General features: G+C 41.5%; 1 protein-coding gene across 1 annotated transcript in view; it reads right to left on the bottom strand.

The window, feature by feature from the left end:
• hcn4 (hyperpolarization activated cyclic nucleotide-gated potassium channel 4) overlaps positions 1–20,045 on the bottom strand; it is a 79,936-nt gene that overhangs the window by 7,229 nt on the left and 52,662 nt on the right. The window contains exons 5-6 of the mRNA XM_028575708.1: positions 16,036–16,182; positions 14,337–14,577 (exon numbers count right to left, since the gene is read on the bottom strand). Coding sequence (XP_028431509.1) covers positions 14,337–14,577; positions 16,036–16,182 — 388 coding nt within the window. The remainder of the gene's footprint in view (positions 1–14,336; positions 14,578–16,035; positions 16,183–20,045) is intronic.

Below are 20,045 nucleotides of genomic sequence, written 5' to 3'. Positions count from 1 at the left end.
ATATGGGGCTCTGGTCACAAAACGTATGGCACTGTGATATAGAACATCCAATGTTTTCAGGAGAGAGTTTGAGGCAGTTCTGTAAATAACATCACTGAAATCAAGAATTGGTAAGATTGTCATTTTCACCAAAGTGAGTTTGGCAGCGTGAGTGAAGGAGGTCCTGTTGCGGAACAGAAAACCGATCCTGGACTTAACTTTAGATTGAAGGTGTTTTATGTGTTGCTGGAAGGAGAGGGAGCTGTCTAACCAGACACCTAGGTATTTGTACTCTGTCACATTTTCTAATTCCAGCCCATCGAGCGTTGTGATGCTGATCGGATGGGCCGGGGTAGGCAGTGATCAATTGAAAAGCATGAACTTGGTTTTGCTGGAGTTTAGAAGTAATTGGAGGTTTCGGAAGGAGTGCTGAATAGCGTAGAAGCTCTCCTGAAGGTCTGATAGCACATTAGCTAATGAGGGGCCGGATGTGTACAGGATGGTGTCGTCAGCATATAGGTGGATTTGTGAGGGCCCGGCAGCAAGAGCTACGTCATTGACGTAAAGGGAGAAAAGTGTCGGCCCAAGAATCTCTTCATTTTCGTCTACAATCGTCTCTACTTTTTCATCATGAATAGAATAGAATATTCAGCTGTAACCGAGACCCGGTGCTACGGCACCGACAGGTGCCCTAACCACCGTTATCTACCGGACCGAATAGCAACGCAGATTTTGGTGACACTTAAATGCCTGCGCTTCTCTCTGATGCTCCTAAACGGACATTAGAGTCAACCGAAACATCGCTGCACGGGGCGCTAGTTAACACTACACTTGACAGCAGGTAACGTTAGCATACCGTTAGCTAGTTAACGCTACACTTGGCAGCAGGTAACGTTAGCATACCATTAGCTAGTTAATACTACACTTGGCAGCAGGTAACGTTAGCCTACCGTTAGCTAGCAGTTGGAGTAAACACGGTTACAATGCTGACCGCTAAACGGTGTAAAGGATTGTCTCTATTTCACTGTGTAGGATTCCAACACTGAGACGTACGACAGTCTGCAGCTGCCATTGTCTGAAAAACAACACATATGTTGCGTTCACTTGAAATACTAAAATATCCTTTTCCCATGCAGTGGTTGTTCTTGTCGTTTACTGGTGAAATAAGGAAGAGGCTCAATATTTATATAACTTTATATAATTTATTTATTTTTATAACTATTTGACTGAAATGGTTATCAGAAATAATTTATTTAAAAAAAGACTAAAATGTTTTGACTAAAACTTGACTAAAATGGCAAGACTTTTAGTCGACTTAAACTTGACTAAGATACCTTGAGTTCTCTTTTGACTAAAACTAGACTAAAATGACAAGACTTTTAGTCGACAAATTATTTTGGCACAAGACTAAGACTAAGACTAAATTAAAAATAGGTGACAAAATTAACACTAATATTTATACAAGTACACCCACACTGAACTAATCAATGCAGGACTACGATACAACACAGCTGTTACAAGAGCCTTCAAGGTGGCTCATAACATCCCGGAGGAGATGGCCAGACCGGGCGCTCCTGGATTGTTGTCGGCAGCTAGCATGCCGAGCTAGCTACCGGCAGGATCGAGACAAGAACTCCGGCAAGACCAGAGGCGGAGGACTGCATTTTTGTGCATAATGAATGGCGTACCTACTGCAGGATTGTTGCCCACCACTGCTCACCTGACCTGGAAGCCCTGTCGGTAATATACAGGCCATTTTATTTACCACGAAAACAGCACACTGCCGTCCACATGCTAACGTTAGCACAAGTTTGGCTCACTGCTAACCATAGTGAACAAACTGCAGCACGGGGGACTTAAACAAGGCGTCTTTAAAGTCTGTACTCCCCAGCTTTTTTCCAGCATGTAGATTGTGTTACTAGAGGGAAGAACACACTAGACCATGTATACTCTAACATCAAGAAAGCATACAGAACTACGCCTCTCCCCGACCTGGGCCAGTCAGGTCACATCTAACTACTCCTGATCCCAGCATACATCCAAATACTCCTGATCCCAGCATACATCCTGGTCAGAAGGACTATACAGCCAAGTAGAAGGACTATCAAAACCTGGCCTGACACTGCCCTATCCCAGCTCCAAGACTGCTTCCAATAATGACCTGGTTGTGTGCAATATGTTACAGAACAGAGCCCTTTGTTTATTGTTATGATTTCATCTTGCTTGTATGCTGCACAATTTACATTCCACAGAGGTGTACAACTGAATGTGTACTCAGAGTTCAATGTTCCTACACTAGTTCAATTAGTATTAGTATAGTATTAGTATTTTGTATGTCTTTGAATTGTTTTTACTTGAATACTTACATTTTAAAGAAAATAAATAAGAACAGTTTTCATTCAACATTGTGCCCATTATTATCATCAGTAATTAAGTAACTCTGACTTTTAAAAACACATTTTTAAAGGATATCGTCTAATTATCGTTATCGTCAAAATCGCCAAAAATATCGAGATATTTTTTTTTGTCCATATCGCCCACCCCTACTGGACCCTATCAGAAAAGTAGAAAACCCAAGATTGTTGAGTCTGTCAATGAGAATATGATGGTTAACAGAGTCAAATGCCTTGGTCAGATCAATGTAAACGGCTGCACAGTAATGCTTTTTGTCAATGCCGACTGTGATGTCGTTTATGACCTTGAGGGTGGCTGTGGTGCAGCCGTGACCAGCACGGAAGCCAGATTGCATAGCGGAAAGGACACGATGGGATTCAAGATGGTTGGTGATCTGTTTATTGACTAAGCTTTCGAAGACTTTCGAGAGACAGGGCAAGATAGATACGGGTCTATAGCAGTTTGGGTCGAGTGTGTCTCCCCATTTGAAGAGAGGGATGACCGCGGCTGATTTCCAATCTCCAGGAATTTCTGAAGATGCGAGAGACAGGTTAAACAGGTTGGTGATTGAGGAAGCGATAATACTTGCAGATCATTTTAAGAAATATGGGTCCAGATTGTCTAGCCCAGCTGATTTGTAAGGTTCCAGATTTTGCAGCTCCCTCAACACGTCAGCTGTCAGGATAGGGGTAAGAGAGAAGCGTAATGGGGGGTGTGGACGTGAAGCTGCGGGGGTTGTGGGACAGTTTACTGGCGGTCCGGCTGCCTGATGGAAAGCATGACCAGCTTCAATGAAGGGTTTATTGAAGTTTTCTAATACCGTTAGCTTGTTGGTAGTGATTTCAAAGCCGTGGGCAGTTGGGAGGAGGTGTTCTTGTTTTCCATAGTTTTAACAGTGTCCCAGAACTTTTTTGAGTTGGTACTACAAGAGCCAAATTTCAATTTGAAGAAGCGAGCCTTAGCTACCCGAACTGCCTGAGTGTACCGGTCGCTGGCTTATTTAAAGAGTTGCATATTTTTGGGGGTTGCTTGAGGTTAAAGCAGTACAGTAACTAGGAAGCTGTGTTAAACACCAATATATAACTGGACAGTTTGATGTCAACAAGAGCCTGGAGGTTTGTGTGGTTATTACTTTGCAACAGCCTGGAGTTTGTGCAAAATCTGATCAAAGTAGCTAATTGCAATTTGACAATGCACATCACTCACATTAAGAACTGCAGATGGAAAACTTTCTGTAAAGCATAGCCTGCCAAGGAGATAATTAACTGAGAGGGAAAGTATTTCAGTTAATTAGCCACAGCATGCTAGTTGTTGTCGATGACAGATGCTGGTAAGCACTGCTCTGCCTTCATCACTGAAATAATTAGAATTGTAATTTGGTACAGGTAGAAGTGAAAATACAAGTAACACATGACTTTAAAAACAGAGATGTGATTTTGGAGGGATCTTAAAGGGGGCGCCGGGTGCAGTGCAGGGTTCACCTACTTTGAGCAGGCGGATGTCACAAAATGCTGTCAATGTTGAGTCCAAAATTGTAGTGTGCTGCCCAATTGCCAGTGACACTCCCCCTACTGCACTTCTCCTCCCACTGGCAAGGTCCCAAAATATGTTCCGTAGAAGGAAAAAAATCCCACTGTGCCATGAAACTGCCACTTCTAGATTCACACATAGACCACATGTTTTGACTTATCTGGCAAATAATAAACACTGAAATTGGACCTCACAATACAGCTAAAATTAGTAAAATGTCAGAATATATCCTATGGGACATAAGAATATAAACATCTGTACTATGCAAACAATCTTACAAAACAGCTCTATACAAACATTCTCTTTTTGACACTTAGACTGGCATTTTATCCATAGTAGGAAGGGACTGCAAAAACACCTATCAATATGATAAAAGCCAAGAAAAAACACCAACAAACATCGCCTCAAAAATCACCTTGAACTAGTGGAACCGAGTGAACACTAAACAATGTCAACAGTACACGGTTCAAATACGTAGCATTCACTACACAGCAACTGTACTGGATTAAATTACATTTTACAGGACTTTGCATTTTTCTGGTCACTGAGTGTAAAGTGGTTATGATTGTGTGTGATGGTTTGAAAAATGAGATAGGGCAACATATAAAGGGAGAATGCATGATTTAACAGAGACAGAGAATGAGGAATATGTACTCGCTACGAAGCATAAAAGCAACCTCATGTGCGGTGTGTTACTGTTTGTGGGCGTATGTGTGTTAGAGAGAGCATGGGTGAATGGACAATGGCCAAGTTAGCAGGAGAGCTGTGTGAATGTGAGAGGGTAAAAATACCATGCTCTTCTGCATGAGTGTACTGTAAAGTGTGTGCGTGTGGGGCAGCCGCAGCTGTAGCTGTGCTGGGGGTCCATTTCCCACAGCACTGCTCCAGTAATCCCCTCTGGAGAGGAGCATCACAGCTCTGTATTAAATCCTCTTGTCCCGTGGCTTTCTGGATGAAGCCAACACTGCCAAGATGAGGCGTTGAGCTGCAGTGAGCCCTCTGGCCTCATCGAACTGTCCTGCAGAATGCAAGTGAAGCCCAGACACTTAGCGGTGCCATCTGAACTACAAGTGTGGGAAAAGAAATCCATGGCAGGGTCCGGGTCTGGTGCAACCTGCTCAGAGCTAGACAATAAGAGATTAGCGGATATCTCTGAGTCCTGAGGGGCTAAATGCACTGAAGCTCAACACTGTCTTGAATCTCAGGACTTGTACCAGGACTGAAGCACAATATGTGATGAGTTTCACAGAAAATGGTAAATGCATATTTGGATTTGGTCACCAAATTGTAATTAACATTAAACCAAAAATATCTTTGGAGAAATAATACAAAAAATACATAAATAAATCACATCTATTCTTCTACAACTGAACAATTCATTTCAGGTTTTTCTATTTAAAAATACATTTACCATTTTTGTATGAAGTGAATCATATTTATTTTTCCTCAATAAACAATAAATTATGAGTAAAATATAGAAATGAACCAATTATGTATCAAATCATTATTAAGTTCATTGTTATAAAATGTTAATTAATCATTCTTATTTTTGCAATTTCATTATTTAGGCCTACTAAATTTTGAAGTCATTTCATGAAACAAATAAATGTCATAATGAATTCGTTGTCACCGCCCCTCAATTCAGCCAATTACTCTGCACTGTTCAGCTGTAGACGGCTTTGGCGGATGGTTTGTGAGTTACATTCAATTTATTTATGAATGTTCTACTTTGACTGCTTGCTCACATCTCCTGTGACTCATCGTAATGCTCCCCAAATCCTGCATGAAATCACAGGACAGGCTTAGTTGGTGTAGCTCTGTAAGGGGCGTGTGTTTTCTCCCCAGACTGACTGCTGCTTCTAAAATTACAGATTTCTGTGTGGTCCTCAATAACAATGAGATTATTCATGATCCACCCAAAATTGTGGGCTTTGTCAACTCAAAATTAGCAAAGCTATAATATCATCATGATACAAGATAACTAATTGGCTGTGAATTAAATGTCTTCATACATAACATTTTTGATTCTGAAAATTAGAAAAAAATCATTAAAAAAAGGTAAAAACAAAGATGCAACTCTGAGAATAAACTTTAAAGGTTTACTTCAGAAATAATCCTACCCTGTACCAGTGCTGTCTTGTTCTGCTTTAAGTTAATCTTGTTCCCAAAACTGAACTGAAACTACAGACACAAAGATGCCTTAGTTTCCAGGAGAAAAACTAAATCTGTGCATAAGAAGATGTTTAAGTTTCACACGTAAGTGACAATGCATTCATTAAAACTGAATGTCATCAATTCAAATTGGGTGCTTCTCAGCGAAAGGAGTACTACGACGTAATTTGCTGTGACCTTAGTGAGAACAAACGACACATTGGTTGGATGGTGCAGCCCACATGTCCTGGGCTCTTACTGGAAAGATGCTTCCCCGAGTCTCTGCATCAGCTCCCAAAGTGGAGAGCAGACTGCATGCCATGCAAGATGTCAGTGTGTGTGATTGTGTATGTGGATGTGTGGGAGAGAACGCAAGAAAGGTAGAAAAATGGAACAGGGCACATCTTACATTACTGTCTGTTACTGTTACATTATGGATACAGTATCAGTCACAGTGTTATTGCATGTCTACAGTACATGTTGTACAGATAAATAGAGGGTCAGAAACTATGCTCTCTATGAGTTTTTATTGACTTACCCTTGGCAACATCAGCACTAGGAGCAAAATACATTCAATAAAAAACAACACTTTCTGAGGTAAGACTGGTACAAGAGGGGCTGTAGCACTGAGCTTTTAAGTTTTAAGCTCTAAAAATCATTAATACCCAAGAGATCAAACCATCACAGAGTAAAGGGTTTAACTTATCAAGGTGTTCATTTATACAAAAAACACACTGGTAAATGGAAGACACTACTAAAAAGTAAATTCTGCTCAAGGTATCACTAAAAGATAACTTGCTTTCCAACCACAGCTTGTCACGCTGAATAGAATGTATGTAGAAAGAATGTAAGTATGATAAAGATAACAGACTTGGCTACAGTCCTGTGCTCATTAAAGTGTAGAAAATGGACTACAGCTACCAAAAGGCCCAGGGTTTGGCAGTATACCTGGTTGAACAAGTTACGTACACAAACCTCTAACACTTCCGGGCAAGATGGCGCCGTTGTCTCTGGCTGGCCGTCTGTTTTTCTGGATCTCTTTTTGCTTGTCTACAGGCGTATGTTTCCTTTCCTTTATTAATCTAAGTGTGGCCTACCATGTTACTACATCACTTGTATACGACCGCCAGACGCTGCTCAGTATCGGAGCAGCTTTGGAGTTTGACCATAACAAAGGCGTGCCCGCCGAGTGCTCCAGCTTTCCGCCGCCACCTTTCCTGAGATCCCTGCCTCTGTGCTTGCGCCGTGTGCCATCTGTACTTCCTTGGAGAAAGCGCCACAGGAGGAGAGGAAAGCGGGGTGGTGTGGCTGTCAGGCTGAAATTGGATCTCGCGTTTGGACAGGCTGGTCGGCCCCGCTGGAACGCTCGTGTCCTTGAGAGGGACCGTGGATTTTACATCGCGTGGCGCTCGTGGGAGACGCCCTATCAATGGATCTGTTATTTGGCTGGGGACCCATCAGTGCAGCCACGGCGGCGTCGTGTCCCTTGTTTTCGGCGTGGTGGAGTTGATCAGCGGCACCTTCGCTCATTCAAACGGGTACTTCATCAAGCAGCGCAGCCGGTTAATGACTCTGTATCAATTAAGATGGTTCTAGTAAATTCCAGATCGCTGGGAAATAAGACATTTATTTTTAATGACATTATAACTGCTGGTAACATTGATTTTTTTATTTGTGATGGACACTTGGCTTCCTGTTGGTTATATTAGCTCCTTCTCGGATCTCACTCCTACTAACTACAATTTTTTTAATACCCCCCGTCGCTTGGGTCGGGGTGGAGGATTGGCAACTGTATATAAAAAATGTTTCTGTTGTAGGTTACTGGAAACAGATTTATATTCATCTTTTGAAGTACAACTCCTCTCATTAGATCAGGTTAACTCACTGGTAATTGCTGTAGTCTACCGTCCTCCGAAAACAAATAAAGATTTTTTAAATGAGTTTTCAGACTTTTTAGGGGGTCTTACCCCGAAATATGATAGACTTTTAATTGTTGGGGACTTTAATATTCACGTTTGCTCTAACTCCTCAGCACTAGCTAAAGACTTTTTGAGTCTTATTGAAGCCTGTGACTTTGTTCAATGGGTAAATCAGCCGACCCATGTACACGGCCATACGCTTGATTTAGTTTTATCACATGGTTGCTCCATCTCAGATCTTCAAATTGGGGATTTAAGCTTTTCTGACCACAGGCCTGTTGTCTTTATATATCGATCTTTCATGTTACACCATTGCATCTGTTAGACCTAGTAAATGGTCACGTGTAGGCCTGTCTTGTCCATCATCTGCCGATGCTTTTTCTGCGTTTTTTTCTGATGCTGAGCATGTGTTTACTGTTGAACATCTAGCAAATACAGTAGATATTGATGAGCAGTTGAGCTTATTTAATTCTCTCTGTACTAATGCTCTTGACACTGTTGCACCTTTGAGATTTAAACGCCAGAAAAATAAATCTGAGACTTGGTTGAATAGCAACACTCGCCACGTAAGACAACTTTGCAGAAGAGCGGAGCGCAGATGGAAAAAGGACAGGCTGCAGGTGTCCTATGAGATTTTACGGGAATCCTTGATGACATACCAAAAAGCTGTGAAAACAGCTAAGTCTCAATATTTTTCAGATATTTTAGCTAAAAACTCAAATAATCCTAAAATCCTGTTTAAGGTCTTAAACTCTGTTTTCAACCCTGTAAGTAATAATCATCTCACTGACTCTGCGTGTGAGAATTTTCAAAAAATGTTCGTGGAGAAATTAGCAACAATTTGACAGTCTATAATGCCTTTGAATACTCACCCTGTAGATATTGGCCATCAGGTTCTTAAACTCTTTTGAGCCAATTACCATAACTAGTCTAACAGATATAGTCGCTAAGTTGAAGCCTACTGTCTCATCTCTTGATATTGTTCCTACATGGTTCTTCAAACAGATTTTTTATAATGTGGGGCATTGGGTTTTGTCTATTTTAAACAGATGCCTTCTCTCAGGTTTTGTCCCTGCTATCTGCAAACATGCCATAGTGAAACCTATATTGAAAAAGCCAAATGTGGACCCATCTCAAATTTATCTTTTATATCTAAGATTCTTGAGAAAGCTGTGTTATTGCAGTTACAGAGTTTCCTTGAATAAAATAGTATCGTAGAAAAATTCCAGTCTGGTTCTAGGACTAATCACAGTACTGAATCTGCTTTATTGAGAGTTTTAAATTATATTTTGTTGTCTCTTGATTCTGGGGACTCCTTGATCTGAGCGCAGCGTTTGACACTGTTGACCACAAGATTTTACTTAAACGCCTTGAAAAGTTTGTGGGCATCCGAGGAAATGCTCTTAACTGGTTTAAGTCCTATCTTACAAATAGAACCTTTTCAGTTGGTATTGGAGATTCTGTTTCGTCCGTAGCTCCACTTACATATGGCATTCCACAGGGTTCCATTTTGGCTCCTACTTTGTTTTCTTTATATATGCTACCGTTAGGATCAATCTTTAGTAAACACGGAGTGTCTTTTCACTTATATGCAGATGACACACAAATCTATCTGCCTTTTAAGCGCACTGACACAAAGGGCCTTGAAACCCTATCCGCATGTTTAAACAACGTAAAATCCTGGATGTCCTTGAATTTTTTACATTTAAACGAGAGTAAAACCGAAGCTATTGTGTTTGGCCCTGTTCTGGGAGATGGAAAAAATACTTTTAATACTGCAGACCTGTACTGTGACATTAAACCTACTGTCAGGACTCTGGGAGTGGTTTTGGATTCCACTTTAAAGCTAGATAAACACATAAACACAGTGGTGAAATCAAGTTTTTATCATTTGAAGCTGTTATCCAGAGTTAAGCATTTTCTATCACCAATAGAGCTTGAAAAAGTGATCCACGCTTTTGTTCTCTCCCGTCTGGATTATTGTAATATATGCAGTACTGCCCCAGTTCTCTATTACAAGGCTTCAAATGGTCCAAAATGCAGCCGCCAGATTCCTGACTGGGGTTCGCAAACATGAACATATCACTCCCATTTTATTGTCTCTTAACTGGCTGCCGGTGCGCTACAGAGTTGATATGAAAATAATGCTGTTTGTCTTTAAATCTTTAAATGGTCTTGCACCAGCTTATTTATCTGAACTGTTAGATCTGAATGTACCTGATAGGTGTCTACGGTCCACGAGCAATTATAATCTGTCCCAGCCACGCTCGCGACTAAAGTCAAGAGGGGACCGTGCTTTTGCTGTTGTTGGTCCTAAGCTGTGGAATAGCCTCCCCGTCTCCTTGAGATCGCTGTCCTCTTTAAATGAGTTTAAGCTCAAACTAAAGTTCTATCTCTTGGAGCGTGCATTTCTTTAAATTTTTATTTTGTCTTTTTGTTGTCTGAAGGATGTTTTATTCTATTTTCTTATCTGACTCTTGTTATGTGAAGCACAGTGGTCAACTTCTGTTGTGTTTACTAGTGCTAAATAAATAAAATGAAATGAAATGAAAATGAAATGACAAACCGTACCCAAACTAAAATCACAGAGATCTTCTGCCCAGGTGTGAAACAAGTGTGTGAAACAATTTAGTGCAGTGAGTATATGTGTCTCATAATATAATATATTTTCTAACATCTGTGTTTCTAGATTACATTAACATATTACAGTTAACATAACATTACAATCTTCATGTGTGAGCAAAAGGAGATACAGCACAACATACATGCAAATGGCTGCAGCTGCAAACTGAACATAACACCGAGTGAATGCAAATGTTGGCCGTTGAGTGTGCTTTTAAATAAGTCTCAGTGTGCATGTAGCTGCGTGTGATTCTACTTGTGTATGGGTGTACCTTCCTCTCTTGCTGGATGTGAATTAATGAGCATGAGCTGGACTGCTTGGTCTGTGATAAAGTATCTGTGTCCTGCAGCCTGGTCTGGCAAAGCTCACCTGGACTCTGAGTCCTGCCGTCAGCTCCCATCTCCCTCCCCGACACTGCCCCTAGCCCACGGAGCAGACACTCTCTAACCTTTCAAACATCCACAGTGGGCTGCCTTATTTCCCGTGACATGCCATGCTCACTCCCTCACAGCATTAGCATAGCTGCGCAACACCTTACGTTGGGCTAGCATGCTGCAGTTTGGGGATATGTATCTGGTGTTTTTCTGCACCGTGGCTGAAGCAGGAGTCCCGTCACATCTCATTGTTTCTTTTTCACCCTCTGAACTGAGGCTGGTTATGTTGGTGGGGGACACAATACACAATAAAACAGCATTTGAGGGCCAGAAGATGTTTGTGTATATGTACAGATGCAAATCCACAAATGAACTAATCTTTGGTTTAATAAGCCTAAAGTAACTCAGGCATAGTCTACTTTTCAACAAAAACATAGTCATTACTGGCATTTATTATTATTAGAGAACGCATCTGATTATGGCAACACATACCCACAATGGAAGCTGGTAAAGTTGCTATTGTTAAGTATTGCTTTGACCAGTAAATGATCAATTTTGATCGTGTTCCACCCTGTTTGGATGATGCACCCAACAATGTTTCACAACATATTGTGTTGTATCACATCATACATTTTATCAAAACACAGCATTGTATCGTCCTATTCTATCCAACCTGTCATATTATATAAGACTACTCTATATATCATCATATCCCCCATTCTGTCACTCAGTCAACTGCTGTAGTGCTTCGATCTTCAGCTGATGCTGCTCCAGAATAAGAGCTGCAGGGGTGTTAACTGGGTTAAGGACCGGGGGGATTACCTGGGCCTTTGCTGCTGCCAGGCTCTTTAACTGACTCCCTTAGTCAGGGTGGCCATTTGGCAGCACTATAACACAGCCATGTCTGAGCTCTGAGAGGGGAAAAAAAGTGAAAGGGATGGGAGATGGGAGGAGTGTTATTTCCCTGACCCAGGATTTCACAAGACTACAGATTCAGAGTGCACCGTTCGCAGAAAAAAAAAAAAAAAACGGTCAGAGATTGAGTAAAGCCAAAAAGATGACACAGGAGATTGCAAACTGCAGTCAACTTACTCTCCCTTCTTACTCCTCACTCCCATCTCCGACTCTGTTTCACTTTCCTTTTTTACCTCCACTCACAGAGCTGCTACAAGCCACTCACTCAGAGGCAAAGTTAGCCATCTTAGAGGTGCAATCAAAGGCAGCCTTGATAACACCTCTGACTGGCATGTAGGGCCACCACAAGGTTACTGAGCTCTGATCCAACCATGGGAGAGGCGCAGTCTGCACTGGCAACACATCAATTACTGCAGGCAACAAAGGATGAACTATAACAACACAATAACCTGCTCTGTCTGGGCACTGAGAGGGCAGCGGAGATGCTGTTCGGATAAGTGTTTCAATACTGAACTATAAGGAGAAAAAGAGGGAAGTGGAGGCAGGGTGGATGATGCATGTTTTCTTTCTGGGCCCAGAGCAGCGTTCAGAGAGCGGGCTTGGCAGCGATCCATGTGTCCCTTGGTGTTAGTACTGCAGTCACATTACATTTCCCCTATCCACTGGATCGCTGTGTGCCCAGCCGACGCTCCCATCCAGGACATGTCGTGTCCACTTTAGACTTTAGGCTCTCTGGCTCGAGCTAATCCAACAGCTAACAAACTGAAACAGACTGCTGAGTATATAATTGTGTAAATAATTCAGGTCGTCGATGAATGAAAGAGTTGCGGTACAAGAGATTGCTGGGATGTTGATGAGCATGTACGCATGCCATTTGCTGTACTGTAAACCGGAGCCTGCTGAAGATGAGTGTGTTTGACTAAAAAGAAAGCTCCTCGACGACTGGACGGCTGCTGCTCTACATTCACATGCTCACACATCCAGATTCGCGGTAGAGAGTCAAAAGCTAGCAATCCATGTGGAGCAAGCCCCCGTGTTCTGCACATAATATACAAAAAAAATACTTATTGCTTTTGACTTCCTGCTTGCTGATACTGACAGCCACACTGAGATGCACATGTGCAACATACTCCCTGTTATTGATCCTGTACCAATTAATTTCATGAATGACTAACTCCTGTTCAGTAACAAACTCCCAGTGGCTCTAGGCTTACCCCCCTCCACCCCCCCTAGAGGAGTTGCACTGCCAGGAATAGTCACAGGGTAATGGAGTCAAAAGCCTTGTGCCTATAATGCGCAAGAGGGGGAAAATAATTACACATCCAAGGCTTAAGATTAAAGGGAGCAGGCCAGTTTCTGTTTAAAAAACCAGTGCATTTGCACTTTTGTGGGTTACACTACTCATGTTTACTCAAGGAAAAAAAAAAAGGTCAAATATCGATGCATTCACTTTAATGCATTAAGATTTATTTCAGTGGCAAAATGTCCAAGCTGTCAAACAAACCATGTGTGCCATTACCACAAAGCTTGTGGTAGAAACAAGTCTATGAGCCCTCTTTGAATCTGAATTCTAACTTGCCAAGGAGAGACCGAAGGAAGGGAACATTTGGGAAAACATTTTAGACACCATGGCCCTGGAGAGTGCTGGGGCCATGTTGTCTGAAATGTTGATTAGTTTTGGCATGTGTAGAGATAGATTGCCTGCCATCTTTTCATTATTTCTCTGGAACCCCCTGGAGAGAGGGCATAGAGATGGACTTGAGCAGGCAAGGCGTAATTAAACTTCCACAGGCAGGTCATGTGCTGTTAAACGCTTTGCCACTATTTCTCATTACTTAACAGTGTAGTCTAAATGATACGCTGTCACTGGGCAAATTAATTGGTATTTGGTGAGGGCAGTATGGCAGCATTGTCTCCTACATGTGTCATAGACTCTGTGGTACTATGAGAGAGATACGCATTATCTGACCCTGATTAAGAACATAACACGAGTTAAGTACATAACAACTCTGGGTTATTGCATAAGTCTAAAGCATTCATATAGTATGTAATTTCACAGCTTTCTGAACCCTTTGACCTTTGAATGCATATTTCTTAATGTGTGCTAAAGCAAGTACTGTTTTCTTAATTTGAATTTGCCCTACATTAAAGAGACAGCTCATGATGTGAATTAGGGGAAAGGCACTGCATAAACCATGAAGCAGAATTTTAAGTGAGGCGACAAGCACTGCACAACATACCACTTTATGCTCACGACAAGCTAATGTCAGAGCCAGAATAGAATTACCCGAATGCCTCACAAATAAAAATTAAAAACCCAAGCCAACTTCTTAAGGTACCAAAGGACAGCACTATTAATATTAAAACAGAGCAGATTTAAGCTCCACAGAAAGATGTGCGGGTATGTGACCTTTGAGTTTGTGATTCTGGTGCAGCGCCAGCTCGTCTTACCTCCAAAGTATGAGCCATCTGACAGCTTGGTCTCTTTATTGCCTTTGGTTAGTACGCTGACAACCCCGTGCTGTATGAAGTACATTTTTTGGCCGATGGTGCCCTCCCTGATGATATAATCCCCAGGCTGGAACACCTCAAACTTCAGCTTGGTGAGCATGGAGGTGACAAAGTTGGGGTCCGCGTTGGCAAATAGAGGCATGGACGCCACCAGCTTTCGACAGTTAAAGTTGACGATTTCCTGCAAAAGCACACAGAGAAAGCAGTTACCAAGAACAGCAGCAAACAGCTGGCGTTTTACAAAAGGCATTGGCCTGTCACAATTTCAGACACGAGTGATATTAAAGTGACAACAGCAAAATGTCAGCTGTGCAGACTTTTTTTTCTGAGCTCCTCTCAGTTTTACTCTTGCTGGGATTTGGCCAGTGACGGACTGGTAATCTGGCATTTGGGCAGATGCCAGAGGGGCCGCGGGGCCGGCCGGCCAATCAGAGAGCAGCATGATTGTCACAGCCATTCGGCCACTTAATAGTAAACTGCGGCCTATATAATTACTCTCGACCCCCTTTCAAGCATCAATAACAAAGTTCTTTTGCTAAACGATAGCCAAATGTATCCAAATCCTTCACACCTAATAATTACGTAATCTGATTTGTATTTATAACACATATGACTCTCTCGATATCACAGTCATGGTTACTTTCTACAGTCATGAACTTTTACATCAGTCTGTATTGTTTTGTAGCAAAATAATTTATTCAGATCAGATCAGATGTTCAAAAACGTAAACGTGCATGGTTTGAAATAAACAAATCTACCTGCATTTCTTTTATTTGAATATTTGTTTGCAACAGTTAAAATGAAGCAATGCCTTCTGGGAATTTCAAGACAGAATCAAGTAGAGCCGAGTAGACCGCGTCTACGTCTTTATGTGTCTATGGTCTGTGGTGGTTGGAAGTTGTTGACAAAAAAATGAATCGGGGCATCAAGCGACACAAGGGGGGTTATAGAAAAAGAGAGAGAAATATAAGAGAGCACAGCAAACTGACTGATTTGTTTTTAAACTCAAGTGCAGCTTCAGCTAGCATTAGCGCTAATACAGCTAGCATGTTATAGCGACACATCTGAGCCAGCACACCAGGGAGAAAGACAGGACAGTGAGGAATATGAGGAAGAGGAAGAACAAAACGAGCAAGAGGAGGATGAAGAGATAGACATGGATAACGAATCTATGGAACTAACCAACACAGAACAACAAGCCTGCTGTGGGTCTGAATGTGGATTACCAGAAGTAACAGAGATGGAGACCAATGCTGCAGGAGGGAGTGTAGGTACAGTAAGTTTGGCTACTTCAGAATATTATATTATTATGGAGCGGCTGGCTGTGATTTTTTTTATAAGTCTCTGTTTTGGTGCAGTTGTTTTATAGCATGGGAGTTTACGTTTACCATCACTGGGGCTATCAAAAGTGCTTGTTCTTTCCGTGCGTCAAAACTTCTATCTGCCCCCTATCACCCCCCACCGGTGGGCCGCTGGTGGGTGGAAATGCCAGGGACGTTTTTTGTTCCCAGTCCGTCACTGGATTTGGCCTTAAGAACATAACTGAATTGAACTGAACTGAGGGGAATGTCAAGCAGTACACAAGCTTTTGAATGCATCTCATGTGCAGAAGATCCCCAGACAGGAACACTCATCCCACCTCTCGGAGCGGCTCGTTCAGCTCTCCCAGGATGCTCTCCTCATCGAACATCTTGCCCTGGAATCGGTGCTCGTAGTAGTCGTGGATTCTCTGCCTCATATCTGCTGGCAGCTTGTGGAAGGACATGTACTGCTCCACCTGTTTGTACTGCAGGGACACAGAGACACACAACAATCAGGTTACTCAAAGGCCATAGTGCTGTAGCAGAGATACACAGCCACAGGGAGCAGCTGGCACTGAGGTCAGACACACAACTAAATGAAGACGAATACATACAGGCCATCCGGGCTCTTGCAGGTTAATCCTAACAAGATCGCACTTTTCCAGTCTTTGAACATGCCTCTTACAATTTGTCTGTCTCTCAAAAGACAGAAAGCAATCTGACATAATGTACTAACACCATATTGGTTGAAAGCACATTAAATATTATTTGAGCTATCGTAATTTCTCTAAATTTATTGGAATAATTGAGAGAGGTGTGATCATAGTCAAGTGTTTACTAATGCTGGTAATACACTAGAGCTTCTAAAGCATTCATGCACAATATGTACTGTTGGTGTCACATCCATATGTGCAATTAGTATAATAAAAAAGACAACAGCCTTGCAGCTCCTCAAACACCACGTACACCACCAAACACTTGTGTATTTTCTGTATGTTTAACAGCGAAGACTGTGTGTCTGCATCTTCCAGTCATGTTGCTTGTTAAAAATAAAAGCATTCAAATGTGTTAGATGGCCTTTCATTGATCATTAGTATAGTATAGCAGAGAGATGCAGATCAAAGCACATTGAGAGCACCTAATAACAGGTAGAATCTTTGACCCTCAGTAAAAGCAAAAGAAGAAAGAAATTAACCATTCATAGGGCGACATTGGAGGTGCTCTTTGATCACCATTTCTATGCTGCAAACAGCCTTACCACTCAATGACATGGCTGACATCAGCTGTCGCCCTTTTTGTTATCACACTCTACTACCCTAGTCACCCCTAATCTTGCAGGGTATCATCAAAAGGCCAATCTTTTGGAAATATGGCACAGTAAATAATGGCAGCTGTCTCATGCAATTCAAAGTAATTTTTTTTTTTTTTGTGAAAGCAGGAAACCTGTCAGGCTCCCTGAAAACCAAGAGGTGCGAGTAGAGTTGGAAAGAAACACAAGTATTATAATCCAGTGTTAATAAAACATGCAGGGCAGGCGGACTAAACTACTGTATAACCACTTTGAAATGGGTCTGATCAGATGCCAAAAACCCACTGACACCCTGCTGTGTGTTTGTAAGCCTCTACAATGCTTAGTTGTGCAATGTGCCCTTTTTTTCTCCCCTCTTTGCCAAATGCAGATGGATTTTAGTTGTGTTTGACCAGAGCCTTTTGAGTCCCTCACAGACAAAGAAAACAGTCTGGAGTCAGTCTGTGCATTTAGATGATACAGCTCCCTCAACTGTGACCAGTTGGCTGTAAACTATTGTATGCCCCAGCTTGTAACCATGATTTGTAAGGCATTGTTAGCTGCACAAAGACTATGAGAAAACACTACAAGGTATGCATATATCTGGAAGTGCAAGTGTATAATTTGTGCATACTGTATGAAAAAAGGTGCACACACAGGCTACAACAAGAAATGCTGCAGATAAGGCAGAATAGTTTAACTATCATACTGTATTTATTTATTTTATTTATTTATTGATTTATTTGACAGGGACCATACATATTTATGAACATAGTTGTATAAAAACACCATGTAAATATGCCAGAATTAGTTAAAATAACTACTTTCCATCTTCAGTCCCTAGGCAGGTAACATAAGACTAACAAAGACAACCAGCAGTCATACAGCGCTCATTCACTACATTACATTAAAAGGTACACATAGTAGTAGTAGACATAAACAAAACAAATAAGCAAAACAAAACAAAAATGCATGATGCACGATACATGACAAGACATTATTCTTCCACTTCTATACTGCATTCGATTTACCAGTGAAAGTATATGAATAAAGAAATGTATGACTGTTAAAAATGCATGCATCTCTGGTTTTCTAGAAGCCACTGTTTTAAATGAGTTTTAAAAGTGTTGAATGTAGGACACTCTCTTATTATGAGGGGCAAACTATTGCAGAGTTTACCTCCTATTATTGACAATACGTTTTGTCCAAAACTGGTGCGTCTAAATGGTATCACACAGTCCCCTTTTACAGAGGCCCGTGTACTTCCTCCGCTTTCAAGTCTCCGAATGAAGTCACGCAGCGGAGGTATGTCTAGTCTCGCTTTGTAACGCCACTGTAATATAATCGTGTGAGAGAAAACTCAGATTTGACAGATAGTCTAGGTAGCTGTCTCAATTTACCATGCAAAGATCTGAGGAGCAGTTAACCATAGTCCTCATAAATCCACTGGAGTTTAAAATTCCAACACAAAGAAAGCGGAAGGTAACGGACATCGGCGAAAATACATGCATCAGGCGGAATTTCCTGCGGCACCGGAGCAATCCTGGAAGTGGAACGTCAAGGATGTAGACTACTGTATGTCTAATGCTAAGAAGTTGCTCATATGATAAAGGCTCCTTCAAATATATGCTCACCTCTTAGGAAAGTGAAATATTTGACATTTATGTGTCGACGCTGTGTAAAGTTAAATACTTGCAGAAGCAAGAATAAGTTGTGGAAAGAAGCTTTTACATATCTGTTCTGTCTGCATCTGTGGAAAGATGCATGAGTTCTGTCATGGGCTAAGGGTTTGAGGCTTTATCCCCACAATCCATTTGGCATAAAATTGAGCATTTACTGATCTGATGATGAAATAGAATCCTTGCACCAAGAAGTTTTGCTCCTCTACTTCAAAAGACCGAAAGCTCTAGAAAACAATCGCCGACATCTCCAGCTGCAGTCCCATTGGCTGCAGAGTATTGCAGTGAAGATGGCTTGTCTGCGAGTGATGCCAGGGTGAAGATGACAGGTTTAACCCACATTCTGCATTTTGTCTAATGTCTTTATGTCTCCTGCATTAGACATGCCACAGCATGGCGCCCTGTTTCAAAGGCGTGGAATATCATCTCCTTCAGAATGTCTTTCAACCCTTTTTTATTTTTTATTTTTATTTTTTAACATTCATAAAAAACAACCATTTATCCTCAGCTTTGTGGCATGTTCCGAACTGATTCTCCCAGCATGAAAGGGCATCAGTCAAGTAAACAAATACAAGATAATGTCTTATTGCTTTTATATTGTGATGAGTGGAACTGTACTACATGCAGTAGCTCAGTGTCTCAGTCAAAGGCATTTCATATTTACTAATCACTGCTGAGTCTAAAAGTAGGAGCTGACAGGGATGTAAAGACACCGACCATGGGGGGGGGATGCTGATTGGACTGATAACACCCCCTGTGATGAGAAATTATCTTATTGCTGCACAGCCGCCATTGCACTACCACCAGGAAGATCCCTGCTCCCCTGCTCTACTTGGCTAAATCAAATCATAGTCAGCATTAAGGAGGTAATCATTCCACCATCAGCTGCACTCTGAAAACCAGGGGGTTCAGGAAGCAGGGGGGCAGTTCAAAATGTTGGAGTAGCTGATGAGAACCAGAGGATTGATTCTTTCTTTCTTACTTGCTTTACTTAGATATTTTGGGGAATCCGTAACATCACTAGATTAAAAGATGCATACATCTGGCATAACTGAGAATGGTATCGATTCTTCTCATCTAACTTTGGGCAAGGCAGCAAATAAGTCGTAGTAGAGTTTGACAATCTTCCATCCACTTTTTATTGGTTCTAAAACTGCAATGTTTAGCTTTTGATGATGAATTTTTGTGATATTCAAAATTTCTAGCATAATACAAGGCAATGACACAATGAAATCCTGCATTATTCAACATTTTCTGTTCTTCAAATGAGACAACTATTGAAGTCAAAGTTGTCTTCTAGTCTTATACGTATGCTACAGTAGTTTTTTTGTGTACTGTGTGTGTGTTAGCTACCAGCCTTGGAAATATAACAGTAGTTGCA

The sequence above is a fragment of the Perca flavescens genome, chromosome 1, assembly GCF_004354835.1.
Source record: "Perca flavescens isolate YP-PL-M2 chromosome 1, PFLA_1.0, whole genome shotgun sequence".
In the NCBI taxonomy this organism is placed as follows: domain Eukaryota; kingdom Metazoa; phylum Chordata; class Actinopteri; order Perciformes; family Percidae; genus Perca; species Perca flavescens.
This window is presented reverse-complemented; position numbering and strand designations above follow the sequence as displayed.